Source organism: Gymnodraco acuticeps, unplaced genomic scaffold (genome assembly GCF_902827175.1).
Source record: "Gymnodraco acuticeps unplaced genomic scaffold, fGymAcu1.1, whole genome shotgun sequence".
NCBI lineage: Eukaryota > Metazoa > Chordata > Actinopteri > Perciformes > Bathydraconidae > Gymnodraco > Gymnodraco acuticeps.
In genome coordinates, this window is record NW_022992206.1 from 28881 (window position 1) to 49116 (window position 20236).

General features: G+C 41.4%; 1 protein-coding gene across 2 annotated transcripts in view; it reads right to left on the reverse strand.

The window, feature by feature from the left end:
- LOC117539535 (membrane-associated guanylate kinase, WW and PDZ domain-containing protein 3-like) overlaps positions 1 to 20236 on the reverse strand; it is a 162908-nt gene that overhangs the window by 28717 nt on the left and 113955 nt on the right. For both annotated transcript variants that reach the window (XM_034205738.1, XM_034205739.1), the window contains exons 2-3: positions 11484 to 11600; positions 1542 to 1661 (exon numbers count right to left, since the gene is read on the reverse strand). In XM_034205738.1, coding sequence (XP_034061629.1) covers positions 1542 to 1661; positions 11484 to 11600 — 237 coding nt within the window. The remainder of the gene's footprint in view (positions 1 to 1541; positions 1662 to 11483; positions 11601 to 20236) is intronic.

Here is a 20236-nt window from a genome sequence, read left to right on the forward strand (position 1 = left end):
CAGAACTATTAACGGGATACAAACCGGAGGAACCAGGCATGGAGGGAGGTGCCAGAGACAGTGGGTAAAACTGGTAGGTTTTCGCCTGTTTGGGGAGTTTATATATATATATATTGCTCGCATAAAATCCCCGGGGTTTTTTGCTTTGTATGTCGGGGGCGGGAGATTCATGTGATTGGTTGTTGGTCGCGTTGCTCGCAAAAAATCCCCAAACTTTCAGACACGCCCAGCTCCAAGATTTTCAAGATTTTTGAAAAGCTGCTGTGTGGACGTACCGTTATGTGAATATATACTGTATATTGTCAAGAACAGACAAAGACATGCTGACACAAGAAACACAGAGAAGCAAGTCATATATCCGACACATGCTGTTTTTTTAGGTATTATATTTGTATTTTCTGCCTCTGCTATGACATGTTTCCATGCTTTAATGTGCAAATAGTGCATAATGTTTTCTCATACAGTGCTGCAGCACTTCTTTCCACCCTCTGTCTGAAACCAGAGCTAATTCTTCCGGTTGGTTAGCAGGCCGGCTCTGTTGATATTGGTCAAATGCTTAAAGATGTCCTGCCCCTTGGCCTACCACGTACAATAGAATAGAATAGAATTGAGAGGGATGAAACCCTCTTTAATGGTCACACATGCAGAGCACACAGCACACAGTGACATTTGGCCTCTGCTTTTAACCCATCCTAGTACCAGGAGTCTAGTACTAGGAGCAGTGGGCAGCTATTGTACAGCGCCCGGGGAGCAATGTGTTGGAGCGCTAACCAATATAATTGGGAATGTTACATAGTGATGTCATTATGTTATGTAAACTAAAAAGGGAAAGGTTGAGGGAGATAAACTTCCTCTGGATTGTATCCTTTGCAGACCATGTCCATCCACAAACAACTATATAAGTTATAACACATTACTACAGGAAAGGGAAAACAACAAAAAGCATAATAGGTCCCCTTTGCAAAAAAAGGCTAAACAAATGTGTATATTTGTATAAAATGTAATAAATGTAGCTTGAAAAGTAATACAACAAGTGGAGTCCGTTTTTCGTTTCAATTACATTAATTAAATTAAGAAACCTTCATATGCATACCATATCTGTCATTACCCTCTGGTTATATCTGGTTCCAAAAGGCCGTCTGACAAAACCTTTTCTCTTCTAAGATTTATTTTAATCCTGACAAAAAAAGTTACACCCTTGTCCTGATTTCTACAGTTTTCCCATTTCTATTTAAATATAAAGTCTGCATACTACAGTGGCCCCATTTTATTCAAAGTGTTGAGTTACAGAACACAGTTCACCTGAAGGGCTGTGAATATCGCCGCTAATCTGACTGTCACTTCTAACAAGTCTTTAATCATGTTTCACTGATCAATACATTTCGTCCCGCTTGTCACATTTCACTAAGGCAGCCTGTAAGTCATAATGACCGTGAATATCGAGCGTACACTCACTCCATTATAGGGATCTGTCACCGTGAATCGTGTTCACGGGTGCATGCAGGTTTCTCATATTCTCATGACACTGTGGCGATACCTACCATCATAGGTCCCACTCTCCAGTAGAAGTCCACTTTCCTCCAGGATCCTGAAGTCTCCGCAGCTGATAAAGTTGTAGTCCACTCCTGGCACCTCTCCATCTCGAGGAAGCCGCGTGGTGCCTGGAAAAAAAGAGAAATACATCAAACTAACATGTTTTAGGTAATAGACCTGTGCTTCGAGCTGATGACGTCACCTCATGCAATAACCTGAAAGGACAATGGTTTTGTATTTTTGCTTTTGTTGTGCAACACCCTTGAAAGTGAGCTGAGAAGTGACTTGGAGCTCATCCAGCTCCAAGTCTTTTGAAACAAATTATTCCTGTCTTCCATCATAGCAACAAGATGTGTATGTGTCTCAAGTGCTGGTTAAACTCTAACATAAAAAGTTTTACTTACACAGAAAATCTTCCACTGACAACATCTCACGATTCATGAGATACAAAGGATACAGACTTTAGCATTTCCTTGTGTGATTTGTACAAGGCTGCAGCACATTTTAAAAACGAAAAACCCGAAACCTTGGGGTCTTCCTGTGAAAGATGGATAATTGATGAGGGCCTGTGGTATTCACTTAATCCTCTATGAGTAGTAGAGAAGTTATCATTAGGAGGTTACTGATAGGCATTAGCTACAGCAGAAATGAAGAAGGATGCATATCCATAATGTTTGGCTTCAACTTTAGCAGAGAAGGTTTTTATTTATTCAACACAAATCTGAGAGAAGCTTCAACTGACAGCATTTCACGACTCATGAGGTACAGAGGATGTCAACTTTAGTAGTTGTTTAGGTACCCATATAATACAAGGCTGCAGCACATTTGTATTTTTTTTTAGCAAAAACACAAGAAGACCTCGGTGCCATCTTGTGAAATATAAATAATTGATGAGGGCCGTGGGTTTTCATTTAAAGGGGCCCTATTATTCTTTTGGGGGTTTTCCCTTTCCTGTAGTGTGTTGTATAGGTTTTGGTGCATGTCTGGCTAAAATCCCAAAGTTTATCTCGAGAGGGAGTTTTCTCCAACACACTCCCCCCCTACCTGCAACTCCTTTGTTTACTTCCTTAACATAGTGACATCACTATGTAACACTCGTGCTTCTTTTGGACTCCAACACACATTGTACGTAATAGGATAAGGGGCGGGACATCTCTAAACAATCAGAGCAGATTGGGAACTGGTTTCAGACAGAGGGTGAAAAGAGGTGCTGCAGCACAGGCAGTATGAGAAAAATAAAGAGCTTTTTGAACATTAAATTGTACACATGTCAAAGATCAGGCACAAAATACAAATATGAACCTGAGCATTTACATAATAGGGCCCCTTTAATCTTTTATGAGTAGTAGAGAAGTTATTATTAGGAGGTTCTTCATGTATGGACCAGCTACAGCTGCAATAAAGAAAGCAGCCACGTAAATATTGGATGTGAAATATGATGGAAACAATATGTGGTGTAACCTCCTTCAGTTGTTGAGGTAGAGATGTTCCTCCTGTGGAGAAGCTACAGTCTATTTCAATAGTGATGGGAGGTTTTTGTTCCTTGCAGGAAAAATAGCCACAAGGCAAAAATGGACACCAAATGAATGCATTAGCATATGGATTACGTAAATCATATTCATGAATATATAAGCAGGACTGTGTTACTATTGGACTCAAGGGTAATTAGGTGGCATGTCACCAAACTTGTAGAGTCTATAGAAAAAGCCCCAGCTGAACGGGAGGCAGGACAGCAGTTATTTATTGCATGGGAGGCTGAACAAAACATTCAGCATGAACCAATCATCAGTGCTACATTCCATGGCAATCTCTGTCACCCTATATTTACTGTTGCCCATGGTTATGGAACAGATTTGTTCATTGCCTCGGCCTGGTGAATCCTTTTCAGGGTCACAGAGAGGACAATGGGGTGAGGGTATGGAAAGCTGAGAAACAGCCGTGCGGGCCACCAGTCGATTTTGAAACAACAGGCGATTTAAAAATTCAACTCAACCTGACTCCGTTGTCTGAGGAAATCAGAGCAGGCTGAGGAGCCCTGCAGCGGCGCAGCGAGGAGAGAAGATACAGACTCCACACATAGAAGATTATCAACTGAAGCTAGAAATATATTTCTGGGAAAGGAGATGTTACAGAATCGTAGTTTAATTACTGAACATTCTTTCACAGTATGTATTGTGACCTTCAGCACAACACGGCAACAAACAGCCGCTGTGATTTATGACAGTGCCACAATGAATCTTTAAACAGCGTATTCTTTTACATCCATAATGGGATCTCATTGAAACATGTTGTTGCATCTCCTAAGTAGATTCCTTGACACTTGTAGGGTCTGCAGCAATTAACAGTGGAGCCTCTGTGCAGATTGTGTAACTTTATACTGCCGTCCCTCTTTTGTTTTACCGCTCTTGCGTGTTCTTGCTAATTGGACTGTGACAGCTTCTCTGAAACCATGCAGAAGAGCAAAAGCACAGCTTGGAAAAGAAAATATCAGAGAAGCTTCCTTCAACAGCACCTTGATGCCACCCTTTGTGTTACCAAAGGCAGATGACATTGCATCGCATGTAAGAATGCCGGCCTCTGCTGCTTCTCATTACCAATTTATTTGCCAGCCCGCACTGGCTTTGGTCACTCAAAAGGGTCCCCTGTAGCCCAATTACTTGAGCCACAGTTATGTACCGGCCAAGCAGATTCCCGAGCCATCACCCGGGATGTCATACCGATATAGACCGTACTTCTATCGGGGATCAGTCGATGACAATATAATGAGGGCTGCCGGAGCTTTGAGGTTACATCCGACAAAGTCTTTCTCGCAGAACTTTGTAACTTCCTGTCGTACTTTTCCTTCTCAACGCAGGCGTCGACACTTTGGATATGCCTCCAATTATCTGTCGGAGGCTGCATAGTCGTTCAAACAAAATGCTCGTTGAACACTGGAAATGGTGCAGTTGAAACGCTGCAGTTAATTAAACTCGACAAGAGAAGGGTGCAGAAATAGAGAGGCTCTATCAGAGAAAACTAAGACTTTCTGTCAGAATATGTTGTGCAGTGCTGGGAGAGGAGGCCATTTAGAGAATTAGGAGTATTAAACATTTTGGGAAACACACCTAATCTATTTCTTGCCGAGAGTTATATCAGAGGATTGATACCATTGTCATGTCTGAATATTAAATATAGCTACAGTTAGCATCTGGTGTTCTTCTTAGCTCAGCATAAACACAGGAAACAGGAAAAGCTGCACCTTTTGAGATAACAAATGAACACCTTATACACCTTTTCTGTTTAATCTGTGCAAAAACCAAAAATAAAGTTTATAAAAGACAATTTAGAGTTTCCGTTGGTTGCCTGGCAATTAAACAATGACAACAAGGCTACAGCAAATAACTTTGTGTTTTGTTGAAAACAGTCATATAACCCTATGTATGAACCAAACGTGTCCTTTTTACGTCAGTTTTTGTACAGCTGAGATATAATGTGGATGTTGACAGGAATCTTACCTTTGTAATATTGGACCTGATAATGGACATGAAACTGTTACAGTATACAGTACAACTGATATAAGTTGTTGTATTTGTGTGTATTTAATTACACTGTCATTTTCTGATATGTTCATGTGCAATGTCAACTGTAATGTTTAGTAGTTAAAGTTACATTTACGAGGAGTAAAGCTTAAGCAGGCACAGATGGCAGCTCAGGGGTCCTTGAGCTGAAAAGCAATATCTATATGTTAGCAATAATCTTATGATGAGCTGTATAAATGTATTGACAATAATGTATAGTGTGTGTGAAACTGTAACAAACTAGCAGTAATGCTTATAATATATATCATATTTTATGGTTTACAAGTTTAATGTCGAGCGTGTCTAGTAAAACCTGCGTCACCTGCTAGCTTTAATGGACTACTGTCACTAAATAGTGAGTTGTGTGTGTGTGTGCTGAATAGTTTCAGTGTGTTTAGCGGGTTCATGAGACTTATAATATTTTATGTATAATGTAAGTTTGCAGACTAGTGCAGTGTTATGCTTGTGCTAATAAGGATTATAAATGTGCAACACCAGGTTTTATGCTACGCTAACTTGCGTAGCATATTATTGCTATATTATATACCATATTATTGATATTGCTTTGAATTAACCAAACAGATATAGGAGTGGTATTGATACCCTCATGTAAATCTTGGAAAGAAAACATACATTTCCCAAAAGGAATAAACTATTCCTTTAATTTCATGTCCATGAACAGTGCTCACAGCCATGTGTTTACACATGTCAGTGTGTGTGTGTCTGTCTATCCGAGAGTGAAACAGATTGTCACTTAAGTCGTGCAAGGTCTCGCGGCTGTGGGCTGCCTGAGACCTATTTTTCAAACCGTCTGGACTGAGAAGATGTCAACACTTAAACATAAACGTCAGAAATGGCAGGCCATACATTTAACATGGTGATTTCATGCATAGTTTTATGTTGGTTCTTCAACAAAAAAAAGAGGGCTTAGGGCTTTGCTGCTGAAAGAGCAAGAAAGAGAGAGGAAGGAAGAGAATAAAGCGGATCATTACAAAGCCTAGGCCTTTTGTGAAGTGTTCAGTTTTAAGACACTGAGGCAAGCCCTGCCATATGGCTTACTCTACTATTGTCACGTTATAACAGAGCTAGCTATTACCTTTTAACAAGAAATACAAAACTACTTACACATCAACCTGCTACCATTATTCTTTAATCCTAAAATAAAATTGAAGAGAGAAGAAGGAGCATTCTCTCCTAAAATGGTTACAACGCAGCATGCAGAAGGGCGAGTTAAAAGTAAGGTTTGTGTGAGATCAAACTCTTTCTTCCCATCTTTAATATCAGTGGGGACGAGTCAAGGGAATGTGTGTGACCCTGAGCTTTCTGTTCTTATAGAAAATCCTCCCACTTTTGTCCTCTCCACAGCTCCCTCAGCTTTTCCGTAAGAGTCCAATGAGACCCAAGACCCAGTGAAGGAGACTGGGGGATTTAGCACACACTGACTCTGCAGAGCTGGATCTCTTTGTCCCTCTGCTCCTCACTTTTCTCTCCTAACCCTCCGTCACAGACCACACTCAATGCCTGTCTTTCTCTGTTTCATTTGAATTTCTACATACATTTTCAAAACCTGCCAAAAATAGAATATGAGAAATGACCCTGTGTTGTGGATTGGACGCACAAACAAGACAGCACAGATGAGCTGCAGTTGTATGAGAGTACAGCAGTGTGGTTGGTAGCTAAGTGAAGTGGTCCATTGGCACAGTGACACAAACCGCCTCTGCTAATCCTGATGCTGTCTGCCTGACTGTCACACACATTTTAGGTATAAATCCACCCTTGAATATGCTCATTATTTTCAATTTGTGATGTTCGACACATTGAAACAATTGTTTTGTGTGTTAAATTGCAACTTGATGGTGCGCCACTACTCCCTCAACCTGCCTTATATTATTCTACCCAGAGTATTGATTTCCCACAAAGGAAAAATTATTTCTCAAGCTTCAGTGCCAAAAAGATGAGGAGCCAAACATGTAAAGCACGTTTAGAGGTTGAATCTCTGAAAGCAAAAATAGCTGCAGTGAGAGCAGGAGAGTGAGTTTTGGGAGTTGAGCAAAAACAGCAGACAAGCTTCAACATGCAGCTTGTCTTGTGGCTGCATTGCACTGTGGTTCATTTTTGTTTGGACAGTTATCTTTAGGAATAGAAAAGAATACCTAAAATGCATGAAGAGATTAGTATTGTCTGATAATTACATTGCACTTTTTAGAGGAAATGTGCATACTGTGTTAATGGTATAAGATTAGATACACTTTAAAATCCCACCTTGGGGTTTTATTTGTCACAGCATTAACATTACAGTATGTTAAAAAAACTAAAACAAATAGAAACAATTTGAATACAATTACATGTTCATTTACTATCAACAAAATTACATATTGAGAATACGAATTATAAAGAATGAGTTAAAATACTCCATAAAAAAAAATAACAGAAAAATCTACCAATACAAAAACAAATATATAGAGAGAAGAGATAGAATTAGAATTTAAATACAATTATTGGAAAGGCCTAAACTGCTTTAAGTGAAGTGAAATCTATATATGGACCTTTTTGATGAACCCGATAACATGATTTCATAAGTAGTAACCTTTTAGCGTAGATTTTTTCTTATTATTTTATTTGGATTTTTCCTTTTCTAAATGTTATTTTTGTATTCTATTTCTATTCTTGACATGTAACCTGGATCGACCTTGAAAATATGAAGAAAGCCTAAATAAAGTAAAACAAAAAACAAGCATAGCAAGTAAAAAAATAAGCAGGCAATAGTAATTGGTACAGAGGAAGAGTGCAAGTGAAACAGAGCGGGTGAATGATGGGAGGCTGAGAGCGAGAGGGTGAATGATGGAGGTGCCGTCTCTGTGCGAGTCCTGCTCTCTCACTCATTAAGACAGTAATTCAACCCCGGGATTAGAGAGTCACACTCATGCAGCGAACCCAACGGCTGCGGATGATGAATGGTGTTTGCGGGCCGTAAAACCTCAACGACCGATACTATTGTACATAAAAACTAGAGTTAAAGTTTCGCGTTGTATGCCTCCGCCAGCCCAAAGTTGTAGTTTACATCCATGTCGGTCCTAACTCGTATAATATTTCTACTGAAGACTTTTAGGGAATACAATAAAGTTTATTTAGTGTGTTTTTTGGCCAGAGTTATCACTATATTGACATGATGTATGCACAATCTCTCTTCACCTATAAACTTGTTATTTTTAAGAGGACATATTCTGCTCATTTTCAGGTTCACATGTTTCTTTTGTGCCTCTACTGTGAGATGTTTAAATGCTTAAGTATTCATAAAACGTCTTTTCACCCTCTGTCTGAAACCAGAGCCCAGTCTGCTCTTATTGGTTAGCTGGCCGGCTCTGTTGTGATTGTTCAACCAAAGTGCAATTTGAGCACTAACCAATAAAAGCGCAAATCCTACATAGTGATGTCATTATGATAAGGAAGTAAACCAAGACAGGCCAATGGAGGCGTTTCAGGCAGGGGGGGGGGGGGGGGGGGGAGTGTGTGGGAGGGGAACTCCCTCTGGAGGGAACTTTAGGATTTTAGCCTTTGGAGACCATTTGCATGCACTAAAACCTGTATAACACAGAACAGGAAAGGGAAAACCCCAAAAAGCATAACGGGGCCCCTTTAACAGAGGACTAAGATTCGTCACAAAGTGCTCACCTGAAGCTCAATATATTCAAAAACCATTAACCTCCTCGTATGTGTTCACATTGGCAAATAAAGATGATTGTGATACATAACCAAGCTGTCACCGCAACAGTTGAAAAGGCTTCACATGTTGCTGAAAATAAGCTACACGTTCTAAGTGTGGGTGCTTAACACCCAATGTCAACAGGCTGCTCAGAAGATACACAATCCCCACTTTAAAAAGGTGTGCACTCATGAGTGTCATCAATTCAATATCTGACCAAAGTGTGTAATAAAGTAACAATCATCCATTCTTTTACGGAGGTATGCCTTTGACTTATGGTCAGAAAATAGCTTTTGCGTAATATTTTGTTGTCACAGTGAAGTTCACCTTTGTATATATTATGTCAGCACTTCATCCTTCTTTTCACAGAAGACATTTGTACAAAATGTTGTATTATTAGCATATGAACTTTAGAGTTATGGCCAACAACGTGTTTTGTGAGGTGACAGTGACCTTGACGATCTAATTGTTATAATTCCTAAGAGTCCAAGTGGACGTTCGTGCCACATTTAAAACAAATCCTTCAATACGCTCCTGAGACATACTGTTTACAGGAGTGGGCTGGAAGGATAAAGGGACCACCTGAAAACATAACTCCCCCTTTAAAAGAGAAAGCCATGTTTGGGGTCAAGATCACGGAGTGTGTTTAGGTGAATGTATGTGATCATTCCTGCACTTAACTTGCACTATTGTGTCACAATTACTATTATACTTCCTTAAGGGTTTCCATTGCAAACAACTAAAGTGTAGCTATTGTGCATCTCAAATCTTTAGCAAAAAGCATCACAAGAAGGTGTGTGTGTGTGTGTGTGTGTGTGTGTGTGTGTGTGTGTGTGTGTGTGTGTGTGTGTGTGTGTGTGTGTGTGTGTGTGTGTGTGTGTGTGTGTGTGTGTGTGTGTGGAGAAAAGAAGCCCGCAAGACGGACTTAGTTGTCATTGGGAGATAAATCACTAATGAGTTCTGTAAAGCTCTATAATCATCTTTTGTCCATCCACTATAACTGACCTGAGGTACTCCCAGTGCAACAGAGCTTGAAAAGAACATTTCAATTACAAATCACGTTGAACTCAAGGGCCAAGGAAACAACTATAGCTCAGAACAGGCTGACATGTACAGACAGAGAGTGAAGGAAACAGTAGTGGGGCTAGAGAAGGATATTCCTCCTCTTCTAAAAAGAAATGAAATATACATGAAAGGTAAGCAGCTGACTTCCTTAAAAAATGTCTCACTTGTGAATCCAAGACCTTTCTGAACAAGACAAACAACAACTTCCAGCCTTTGGGGAGTTGAGAGCAGAGACGCTGCTTGTTTGTGACAGGTCTGTGCCTGAGAGTCTGTCATCGCCTGAGGAGCAGTCGCTCTGCATGTGACTAAAACCTTGAATACAATTATGGTGCTCCTCTGAGCAGAGTCACTCCTCAACAGGACGTGGGAAATATTGAGGCCAAAAACTGTCTGTGTGAACATCATCCCAGGATTACAGATACTGCGTCATACTCTAGTCTCCTGTTAATGCAATTTTACTTCCAAACGTCATCTGGTGCTTTACAAAAGCTGCGTAATGTCTCTTTAAACATCAGAAGAAACATGAGAAGAGACGTCTTAATTCAGTTAGTCGCTCAGCCCCTTATGATAAATGGAATATGAATTACCTAGCCTTTTTCGAGATGATAATCATCTTTGCTGCTACTGTAATTTACACTCCATTCATACACAGACAGATGCTGATTACTTGGGGGGGGGAGAGTCTCTCCAAGGAAATGTAATTGCAAACGGCAAATAACCTGAATTCCTGCAACCCACAGAAACCTAAATCAGGATATTAATTTACCACTTATAGCCGTGTCACTCTAATTTTGGTAATTTTCATGCTTTCCTTTAAAAGATTACAATACTCAAGCTCATGAAAGCCAGGAAATACGGGCGTGAAAAGTGAAGGAAAGATATTAAACGGATAAAGGTTGTTTTGTTTTGTAAAAGCACCACTTATCAGCTCCAAATATATTTTTTGCAGCAATTATACAGACTCTTAGATCAACAGCTGCTTTGCAAAACAACATCAAATACCACATGTTTTTATATTTCAATCAGATTAAAGTTCCCTTATTATTCAGAAAAAAAATTATTCAGAAAACGCATACAGCTGCTGTTCCTTGCAGTTGTTCTTTGCAGTCCGCAGTACCAACCTCTTTATTTAACAGTCCATTAGTGATTACAGCACAGAATAATAGTTGGTGATGGCCCCACTGAGCAGAAAGTCAGCGAGGGGAAGCAGAGCACCGCGGGGGAAAGAGTTATTTATGGAAATAATGTGGCTTTGATCACTCGTGGTGATACGGCTCGGAAGTAAATAAGTTACATTGGGGTTAGAGAAATGTCCTTGGTGGGGTTGCTATGGTGACATCGAAATGTGTGTGTGACAGAGAGCTGTTAGAGGATGATGCGTGAGAGCCTTAAGAATGTGCGTGTATACAGTCCTGTGTAGTGTAACATAAAAGAGAAAACGCTGCATCAAGTGGGTTGGATCGGCATGCTGAACATCCTCATTGTTCCCATAAGATGCTTGAAATCAAAACACATATGCACTGAAAGTAGGTTATACTGCGCACTCTTGGCTTGCTTTGTGCTCGAGGATCTTTTGAGAGCAGTCAATGGGAGCTATGCATTACAGGCCTATATGGAGTACTTACAGGGGATGGTGCGTAGGTAGAGGTTGTCCCGTATGATCTGCTGGAGCTTGTGGTCCATTGAGCCCTTCTGAAACTGCAGACTGAGGTAGTGGCGCAGGTCTGTGTTCAATACTTTACCTGCAGAAACAGAAGCAGAGGAAGAGAGGGTCAATAAAAACATGGCGGTGCTCTCTCCGGAAATCTATCCAAGTGACATGTACCCACACAAAGGGGTCGATGCCACAGAACCAAACTGTTTTTCTACAAAACAGATACGCTTTCATAGATGTTAATTGTCGGGTGTTTTCCTAAGATATTGAGTGCTTCTTATAATAACTATCATTATCATTAAAGTGTCAATCTCAAAGATTGAAGGTAACAATTGTGATTGAGTTTATGATCCACTGATTTAATAATTGCAATAATTATGTGTTTGCAGCACTATAAACTTTGCACACAATTCTGACAAATAGAAGCTTATGTATTAACAACAAGACCCAGATTTTAAAGTCTGCCAGGAGTAAAACATACTTAAAATCTCAGGGATTTAAAGTACCCTTTTATGTTTTGGGGGGATTCCCTTTCCTGTAGTTTGCTATATAGATTTCTGTTCATGTAAATGGTCTGCCAAGACTAAGAGGCGGAACATTTCTAAGCGGCTGACCAATCACAACAAAGCCGTCCAGCTAACCAATCAGAGCAGACTGGGCTCTGGTTTCAGACAGAGGGTAAAAAAAAGAGATGCTGCAGCACAGGCGTATGAGAATGATAAAGAACATTTTAAGCATTAAACCAGGTAAACATGTCACAGTTGAGGCACAAAATACAAATATGAACCTGAAAATGTGCCCCTTTAAGTGCATTTTTACATAATTACCTAATACATAATATATATATTGAGGCAATATTATAGGCAGTGTTAGCAACATTAATATTAAAACATAGAATATAGGCGAATATTAAGTAAATTGAATGGACATTAACAAATGAATGGTTTCATTGGTTTTCATTTCAATAAAGTATCTATCTATCTATTTCACGTCATGTTCTATGACAGTGCAGAGGTCAGTTGAACTGGGTCACAGTTATCCAGTAAAACCATATTAATCTCCATTCTAATGAAAAATGTGATGCTCCGGATGCAGGTGTGTTTTCTCAGATTATGTGACACTCTTAAGCAGGTCAAATACATGAAACCACCTCAAAGCTCTTCAGATCAAATCAAAACGTACAGTTACACAAACATTTTTGGGCAAACAAGGTCTTCACTGATAGTCACAATATTATCCACAGCATTAAACATAAAGTATACTCCTGTATGCACAGTATGTATGACCACCTGTTCTGTCTAGCTGAGGGCTCAAATCCTTGTTGATTCACCTTTTCACTCTAGTTTGATCAATGTGAGGAGATTGTAGTTGAGGGCGAAGGTTAAACAGATTATAAAAATCTGATCTCCTCGGTTAAATCCACTTTATCATTAGGGATATATTAACTTTTGGGATATGAAGGAGGATATTTGGCCTAGAAACAGTTTCAATGTGTTAAGAAAAGGGAGCACATGCTGTACAAGAATTCGGCTAAAAAGCAAACTGGTTAAAAATACCAAGAACAAACTGGACTGGGCTGAATTCATGTCATTACTGCCTCTTTTCTTCTGAACAAGCAAATGTGAAATCCAAAGTGACGGAAGATGGATTTAAACCGCTCCACTCTCTTAACAGTTCCAACAATCTCACACAAGCCTCAAGAACTTTCCACCAAAGATGCTCAATGCCACAACCTCAAAAGTGAGGCGGCGGAGATTTTCATAAGAAAATCTGAAACAATATCGCCTTTGCTCTCAACTCCCAGAAGCCTTTGTAAAAACAAAGCAAGTTCACACAAAGTTTGAGGCAGCTGAAGACTTCAGAGTCGTCATACACAAGCAGGGAAAAAAAGTTTCTCTCTGAAAGAACATGATGAGGAGTTTTGAAAACAGGAAAGAGATCTTCGGTGTCTGCCTGCCCTCAGTTTCAGTCTCATTTTGACAGACGGGGGAGAGTAGGCTTTGAAACAGTTTGACTACAGAGAAGTAATCATCTTTTCCCCTTTTCTCTCCCCTAGTCTCTCTCTTTCCCTCTCGGTTGCACACACAGACCAAACCCTGCTCAGCTCCATTCCTCTCTGCATCGCTATGAATACAAATAAACTGGACTAGAGATGAGATACTGTAGCAATACTGTATGAGCTAATAGAGAGGGGAGTGTACTTCACTACGGAGGGATGATTCAATAATGATGAGCTCTGGGAATAGTTCAGCTACTTTCCTAAATCCTCTTTTCCTGCTCAACTCTTGACAGAAACCAACACGCGCCATTATTGTGACAGCACATACTTGTATTGTGTTTGGTGCACTTAATATCGCTCTCTGTTTTGCAGGATGCTGTTCTCTCACATCAAAATGCACCTCACGTCCACAGGCCTCGCCATCTGACACTGTTTTAGGGACACGCGTCCCGACGGGCCTGGCTTTTCAGAATAAAAGGTTGCTCCATGTTCCGTCCGCCTCTCCAAAGAGGGCTGCATCACAGCTGCTGTAGCAGACAAACAGACTGAGACTAGGGAACCAAAGCCCGAATCTGACAAAAACATCACAAAACTGTCCAAGAATATCCTTTTCTGTTCAAATTCAGCTTGCACACAAGGGAATAAATAGGGGAACATGGCCATCTCACCAAACTACATGTGCTCCATATGCTTTCAGCTAATGATGAATCCTTCAGCGGAGGATTAAAAAAGTTAGTTTCTAAATGAATTGAGGCATATATTCGCTGTCAATACAGTTTGTCAACAGCAAGAGTACGGGAGATAAGTGTACTGGGGATAAAATCTGTCAACTACATGACTTAAAGCTTCCTTTTTCCATTTCTTATTCTTGCATGGACGCACATGTAGGCTATAACTGCCCTGCTATATAACGATATCCTTTGAATGTCTTTTTCTGTGCCGATGTCTTTTTTCTCCTCTCTTTCCTGCTCCTTCCTCTTTGATTTCCTTCTCGAAGGGTCTTCAAATGATTTTTTCTCTCGTCAAAGTGCAAGGATTTTATTTTTAGCAGTTTTTCTTGTCTTCTCCTTCAGGCTAGGTCAGGACATTATTGGTGTTGTTGGCCTGTAAAGCCGACAGAGACCATGAAGTACTGGGGTTTACATAAACCTAACTTTAGAAGTTTGCGATCTTCTCCCGTCGATCTTTTCCCACCAATCAAATCCTATAGTCCTCCACACATTGAACCCTTAATTGTAGGCAAACACTTTGCATTTGTGATGTTGAAACTCCCTTTGTGATGATGAAAGAGTTGTAACATCTTCTTGCAGCAGTCAAGAACTCTTTGTAACCCACTACCATTCGTGCGTCACGCTTCAAGCAGAACCAACGGTCCTCAACAGTTTGTGGCTGTACAGTTGAGCAGGTGTGGATGTCATACTTGCCAACCCTCCCGATTTTCGCGGGAGACTCCCGATTTTATTGCCCTCTCCCGGTTTCTTCCCGGGGTCATATTTCTCCCGCATTTCTGACAAAATCAGATTTACTCAGGACTGTTTCCACTCGGACTTTAATACAGCTACACCATTGTTTGGTTTCCATGGTAGCGCGGCTCTTTAGTAGTGCGCGCAACTGACAGTCTGAGAGGATGAGGAAGAGAGTCACAGTAAACTGAACAAGAATCGACAACTCTAGGCCTACCCTCTGCTCACTCCTTTCCATGCTACAGGCCGCAAGACAGTGCACTAACAACTACAATAAGCATGTTAATGTTAAGCTAATACAGCTCCGGCGATCCCACTAGCCGCCCCCCCCCCCCCGCGGTGGTTTTGAAATGCTCCCGATTTCTGAGGTCTCAAGGTTGGCAAGTATGGGGGATGTGCCTGCCTGTATAAGACAGTAGAGCAAGCATGCTCAGCCACACTTCACTGGATAAATGAAATACACACACAGACACACACACACACACACATTGGTCCGATCTGCTCATTGTGCTAACAGTAGAGTGCTACAGTGTGGCCTTTGTGGCTCCCTGGTCCTGTAACAGTCTGTTAGTGAGGCCCTGATTCCCCCTCCCCACAGATAACACAGCTATTGTAGCAGCCCTCATTTTTCTCTAACAGGGACTCAATGGGCTTTATTGTGCCCCATCGGCAATCCACTCACTCCACTACAGCCCGCCAGGAAGAGAGACATTGAGAAGAGAATACCAAAAGGCAGGGTTTTGATCAAATTCATCACACATTTAAATCATCTATTCTTTCTTAGTTTAGTTAGTTTTTTTTTCTTTTTTTCGAGCGTGTAAAACCAAAGAAAATACAAATGAAACAAAAGATGATACAGACATGATACAGTAGCCTACTATACAAATGAATGCAATAACAAAACGAAATATTTAATTAATAATTGAATAATCTGTAGTATCATTGTCTGATATCAATAAACAACAACACTTTAGCTAATTACACGTCCGAAAAGGGGTCGGAAGAAGTTTACACTTATTTAATCCGACCCCTTCTCCCTTTTTTCTTTCTTTTTACATCTTAATATATGTTAACATACAATATCAATGTATACTTTAACCTTGAATAATTTATATAATCATTCATATAATATATACAGGCAAGTTAGGAGAATGGTCTCTATATATTTATATATATATATATATATATATATATATATACACACACATAATGTACATACACAAATTCATACAAACAGAATTCTTAACTTTTTTTGTCATTATTCATTTAATTCCACTAAGACTGTACTCAAAGTGATGGCAGAAAATGATTCCTAATTTACTTCCTGTCACCTATCTCACAAGCTATATTCCCAGACAAATTGGATGAGATAAGTCCAATCAAAAGACCAGTTCCCTTGAAATGAAACTGTTGCTTTACACCAACCTCAGCCAAAGATCACCAACCCTCCTCTGTTTCCTTGTCATTTTTGCATCAAGTGACGGCAGGGAATGTGACATAAAGGGCAAGGTCACCCACGGGAATCCTTCAACACCATGCTGCCATTTCACCTGGCATCAGCAGTGCTCCTCTTCTAAAAAACATGGAGGCTTGGAGAAAATATCTGCAGCAACAGAAGCAGTGGCTGGCACCCCCGCTGAAGCGACATCCTCACTTCGACCAACACCTCACTCAGAAGCCGCAGAATTAGATTAACACTCCGAGCCCAAGACATAACTCTCTCTCACACAAGCACATGTCAAGCAGCCGTTTGAAGAGATTTGTTCAGGGAATGCTATTTTTAAAATGCATTCAATCATTCTGTGAAAATGATTACATAAGATCAAAACACTGAAAACACATCATGCCATTTTTAAGCTGAGGTATCAAGATCGCAGCAAGCTAGGAAAAGATGGGAAAAAAATCTATTATAAGTGGTATCAGTGATATCTGTTGATCTGCATGTTGTGGTGTGATAATTTGTTGTATGGAAGAGTGACTTCAACTAATTCCAGTCTTAATGCTAAGCTACATATGCTTGCTGTAGCTTTATATATATTGTACATAAATGAAATCAATCTCCCAATCTAACACTCTGAAAAAAAAGCAAATATACCATAAGGGTAGTGGTGCACCGTGCACGATAATTATCGGCCCGATAATGATCGGTCCGATATTAGGAATTATGACGTCATCCCGATAAACCCGATACCAGTATTAATAGCCCCGATAATATACAATATATTTTTTGGGTAAAAAAAAAGAAAAAAATACTGCGGTGTGGGTGGATTGGGATGAGGGGCGCTTGTTTTTCACTCGGCTCCTCCCGTTTAGCCAGTACTGTGGTATTAGTGCAGGGGTACTCAAATACAAATCTTAAAGGTCCAAAATAAATGTTTCAATAAGACAAAGGTCCGTTTATTACGGTCATTCAAACTTTTAAACAATTGCAACAAGATTCTTAACACGAGGTTGCAAAAACAAAAATAATCTGTATGCAGCAGTTTTCATTGTTGTTGTGTCTGTGCTTGACCCCTCAGAGTCGCAGTGTAAGAGCTGCACAGTTATGAATAAAGGCAGCTGCACCCTCTTTCATTCAGCATTCCCATTATTGCTTTATAAATGTATTCCCCCTTGTGTGTCCACTGAGGTTCGTCAGGCCCAACACATCTTCAACAAACTCCCCCTTTGCCTCATCATAAAAACTCACAAACACCAGCAACTGAGCATTGTCAGTGGTGTCAGTGGACTCACCCACAGCTAAGGAAATGCACTGTGCGTTTTTGATTCCATCACAAAGCTGATGAATCAAATCACCAGCCAGTATTTATGTTCTTCTGGTTGCTGTGGAATCTGAGAGGGGGATTTGCTTGATTTGACCTGTTATTTCCTCTTTTTGTTTGCCTTCAACATGGTCTCCATCACTTCAGTCATGCATTCTTTTATACTTCAGTTATTATCCAGTGGAATGTCCTTACCTACTGGCCTAGTTCAATCAAAGTGGTTACTTTTTTTTGGCTGGGCAGTGTAGTTTTACACACCGTCTGATTTGACTTTCTCAGGACTTAAAACAGTTTTTTGGGGGCAGACCCCCTCAAAGAAAAAAATATATTTACACACGTAAGGTCTTCATCTTAATAGTTGTGTATGCTCATCCGTGAGCAGAGCATCAAGTTGACATGTCTATTACAGCTGAATGCGGCGATTACCATTTTGTTCAGCAAAACGCCTCACAAACGTATTAAGATCAACAGCTTTAGTGCGTTTTGATTCAATGCTGAGTACAGCCAAACTGACAGGCTCTTCTCTGTCAGTGTAGACCGCAAATACCTCATTCCTTCAGTGCTTGGGTCCGAATGCTTCTCGTTTTGCGCCGTCCAGTTCAAAATGAAATCGCCGCCAATCGTATATCCACGCTCGCGCCAGGACCGGGGGAGGGGTTACATGACGTGCATCTTGTGCTGCATTCACTTGCACTCGGACATTAGAGACTTTCTCTCATAAATGTCCGATGAGCCACAACTTTTCTTTCAAAACAAAGCTGCCAACTGGGGTGGCAGCTGGGGTGGCAAGGCCTATTTTTAGGGTGTCAGTTGCCACCCCGGTAGGTGAAACTAGGCTACTAGCTACAGTACAGATGGAACTAGATGAGCTGTTAACTCTCGCTCTGATATTTTTTTTTTTTAATTCTCGCTCTGACTTAGACAGGTTGAAAGCATGGATGTATAATAAGAACTGGATACAGCGTGGGAGGCGGGGCCTCATTCATTCCTATGAGAGCTGCTCATTAGCGCATGATGATAAAATGGCCCAACTTTTGAGAGAGTGAAACATCACAGATTACCCAGCATGCCTGAGAAGTACCCGTATGTGCACTCATAGAGCATGCGCAACTTTAACCAAAATGCTCGTTCACATCAAGCACGTCAATTTGCGTACACGTAACAGCACCGCGCGTTCATGACAGCATGGTAATGGATTGTTGTTATCATGGATTTGATATGAACGAGGCGGCAGTTAGCAGCTAGCGGCTAGCTAGTAATGATGCTAATGTACACATCAATCGTAATGTACTTATATTACGCTGTAACAGGATCTAGTGATATCCAACAGAGCTTCATTTAGCATGAAATAATTATTGCACTGTATATATATATATATATTTATATATAGTGTGGTGACCACCTATTAATACACTGGTTCATAATTCACACATGGAACTACAGTTGGGGTTTTGTTTCCACACGGACATGTTGTGTGTTGACTATATATGTTGTGTGCCCTCCTGGCTTCTCTCTCTTCTTCCCGGACTGCAACCGGACAACATGTCCTTTTCTACACTCTAATAAATTACCCTTTTGCACCTCCATTGCACCGCCTCCGACTCCCTATCTCTCGGCACTACATTGGTGACCCTGACAGCGTCTTGGGAAGTTTCCGAGACGGACCCGAACACGGCAAAGGAAACTCAGGTTTCTTTCTCGAAATGCCGGGGATTTTTTGGAGTCGACCGTGGCTGCTACAGGCACGCGGACGGAGGCTCGGTGCACGCCTCGCCGAATGGCTGGGGATGTTGCTCGCCATTCCCGCATCTGCCTTCCGACTACAGAGGAGTCGATGCACGACCTGCTGGGTAGGGGAGAGAACCAGACTCCTTCCACGTGGGGTTGTTTCTTCGGGGCGTGCGGCTGCAAGTCCAGGCTGCGCTAGCTATCGACGACTAGCAGCTAACCACGTTGGCTAACGGCTACGGCTAGCAGCTACCGATGGCTGCCAGCTAGCGGCTAACGGCCACAGCTAGGGGCTAGCTGCTAACGGCTATCGACCTTTTGAGCTTTTTCCCTGGTGCCTGAGAGGAGATTCGACCATGTCTGGTCGGCCTTGTGTGGATCCTCTCACGATTTCACCTACCTTTTTTGGACCGTGGACAGTACGGCCCTTTTTGAGCTTTTTCTGGTGCCTGAGAGGAGGTTCGACCATGGCTGGTTGGCCTCGTGTGGACCCTCTCGCCTTTTCATCACCTCGACGGCGGCTTCGGACGCCACCCGCGCTCTCATCGGCGCCTGGGTGGCGTGCTTCTGGACCCCGTCTCGCCTCGACAGTTTCGGACGTCGCCCATGCCTTCGTCGGTGGCGCGCTCCGGGACCCTGTCTGGCCTCTTCCTTCGCCTCGACGGCAGCTTCGGACGGCCCCCCGTCTGGCCTCTCTCCTGTCCACGGCTCCTTCCTCCTGGGGGTGCTGCTCCTGCCCCCCGGGGACCCGGTTCTTTCCTCCCGAGGTCCC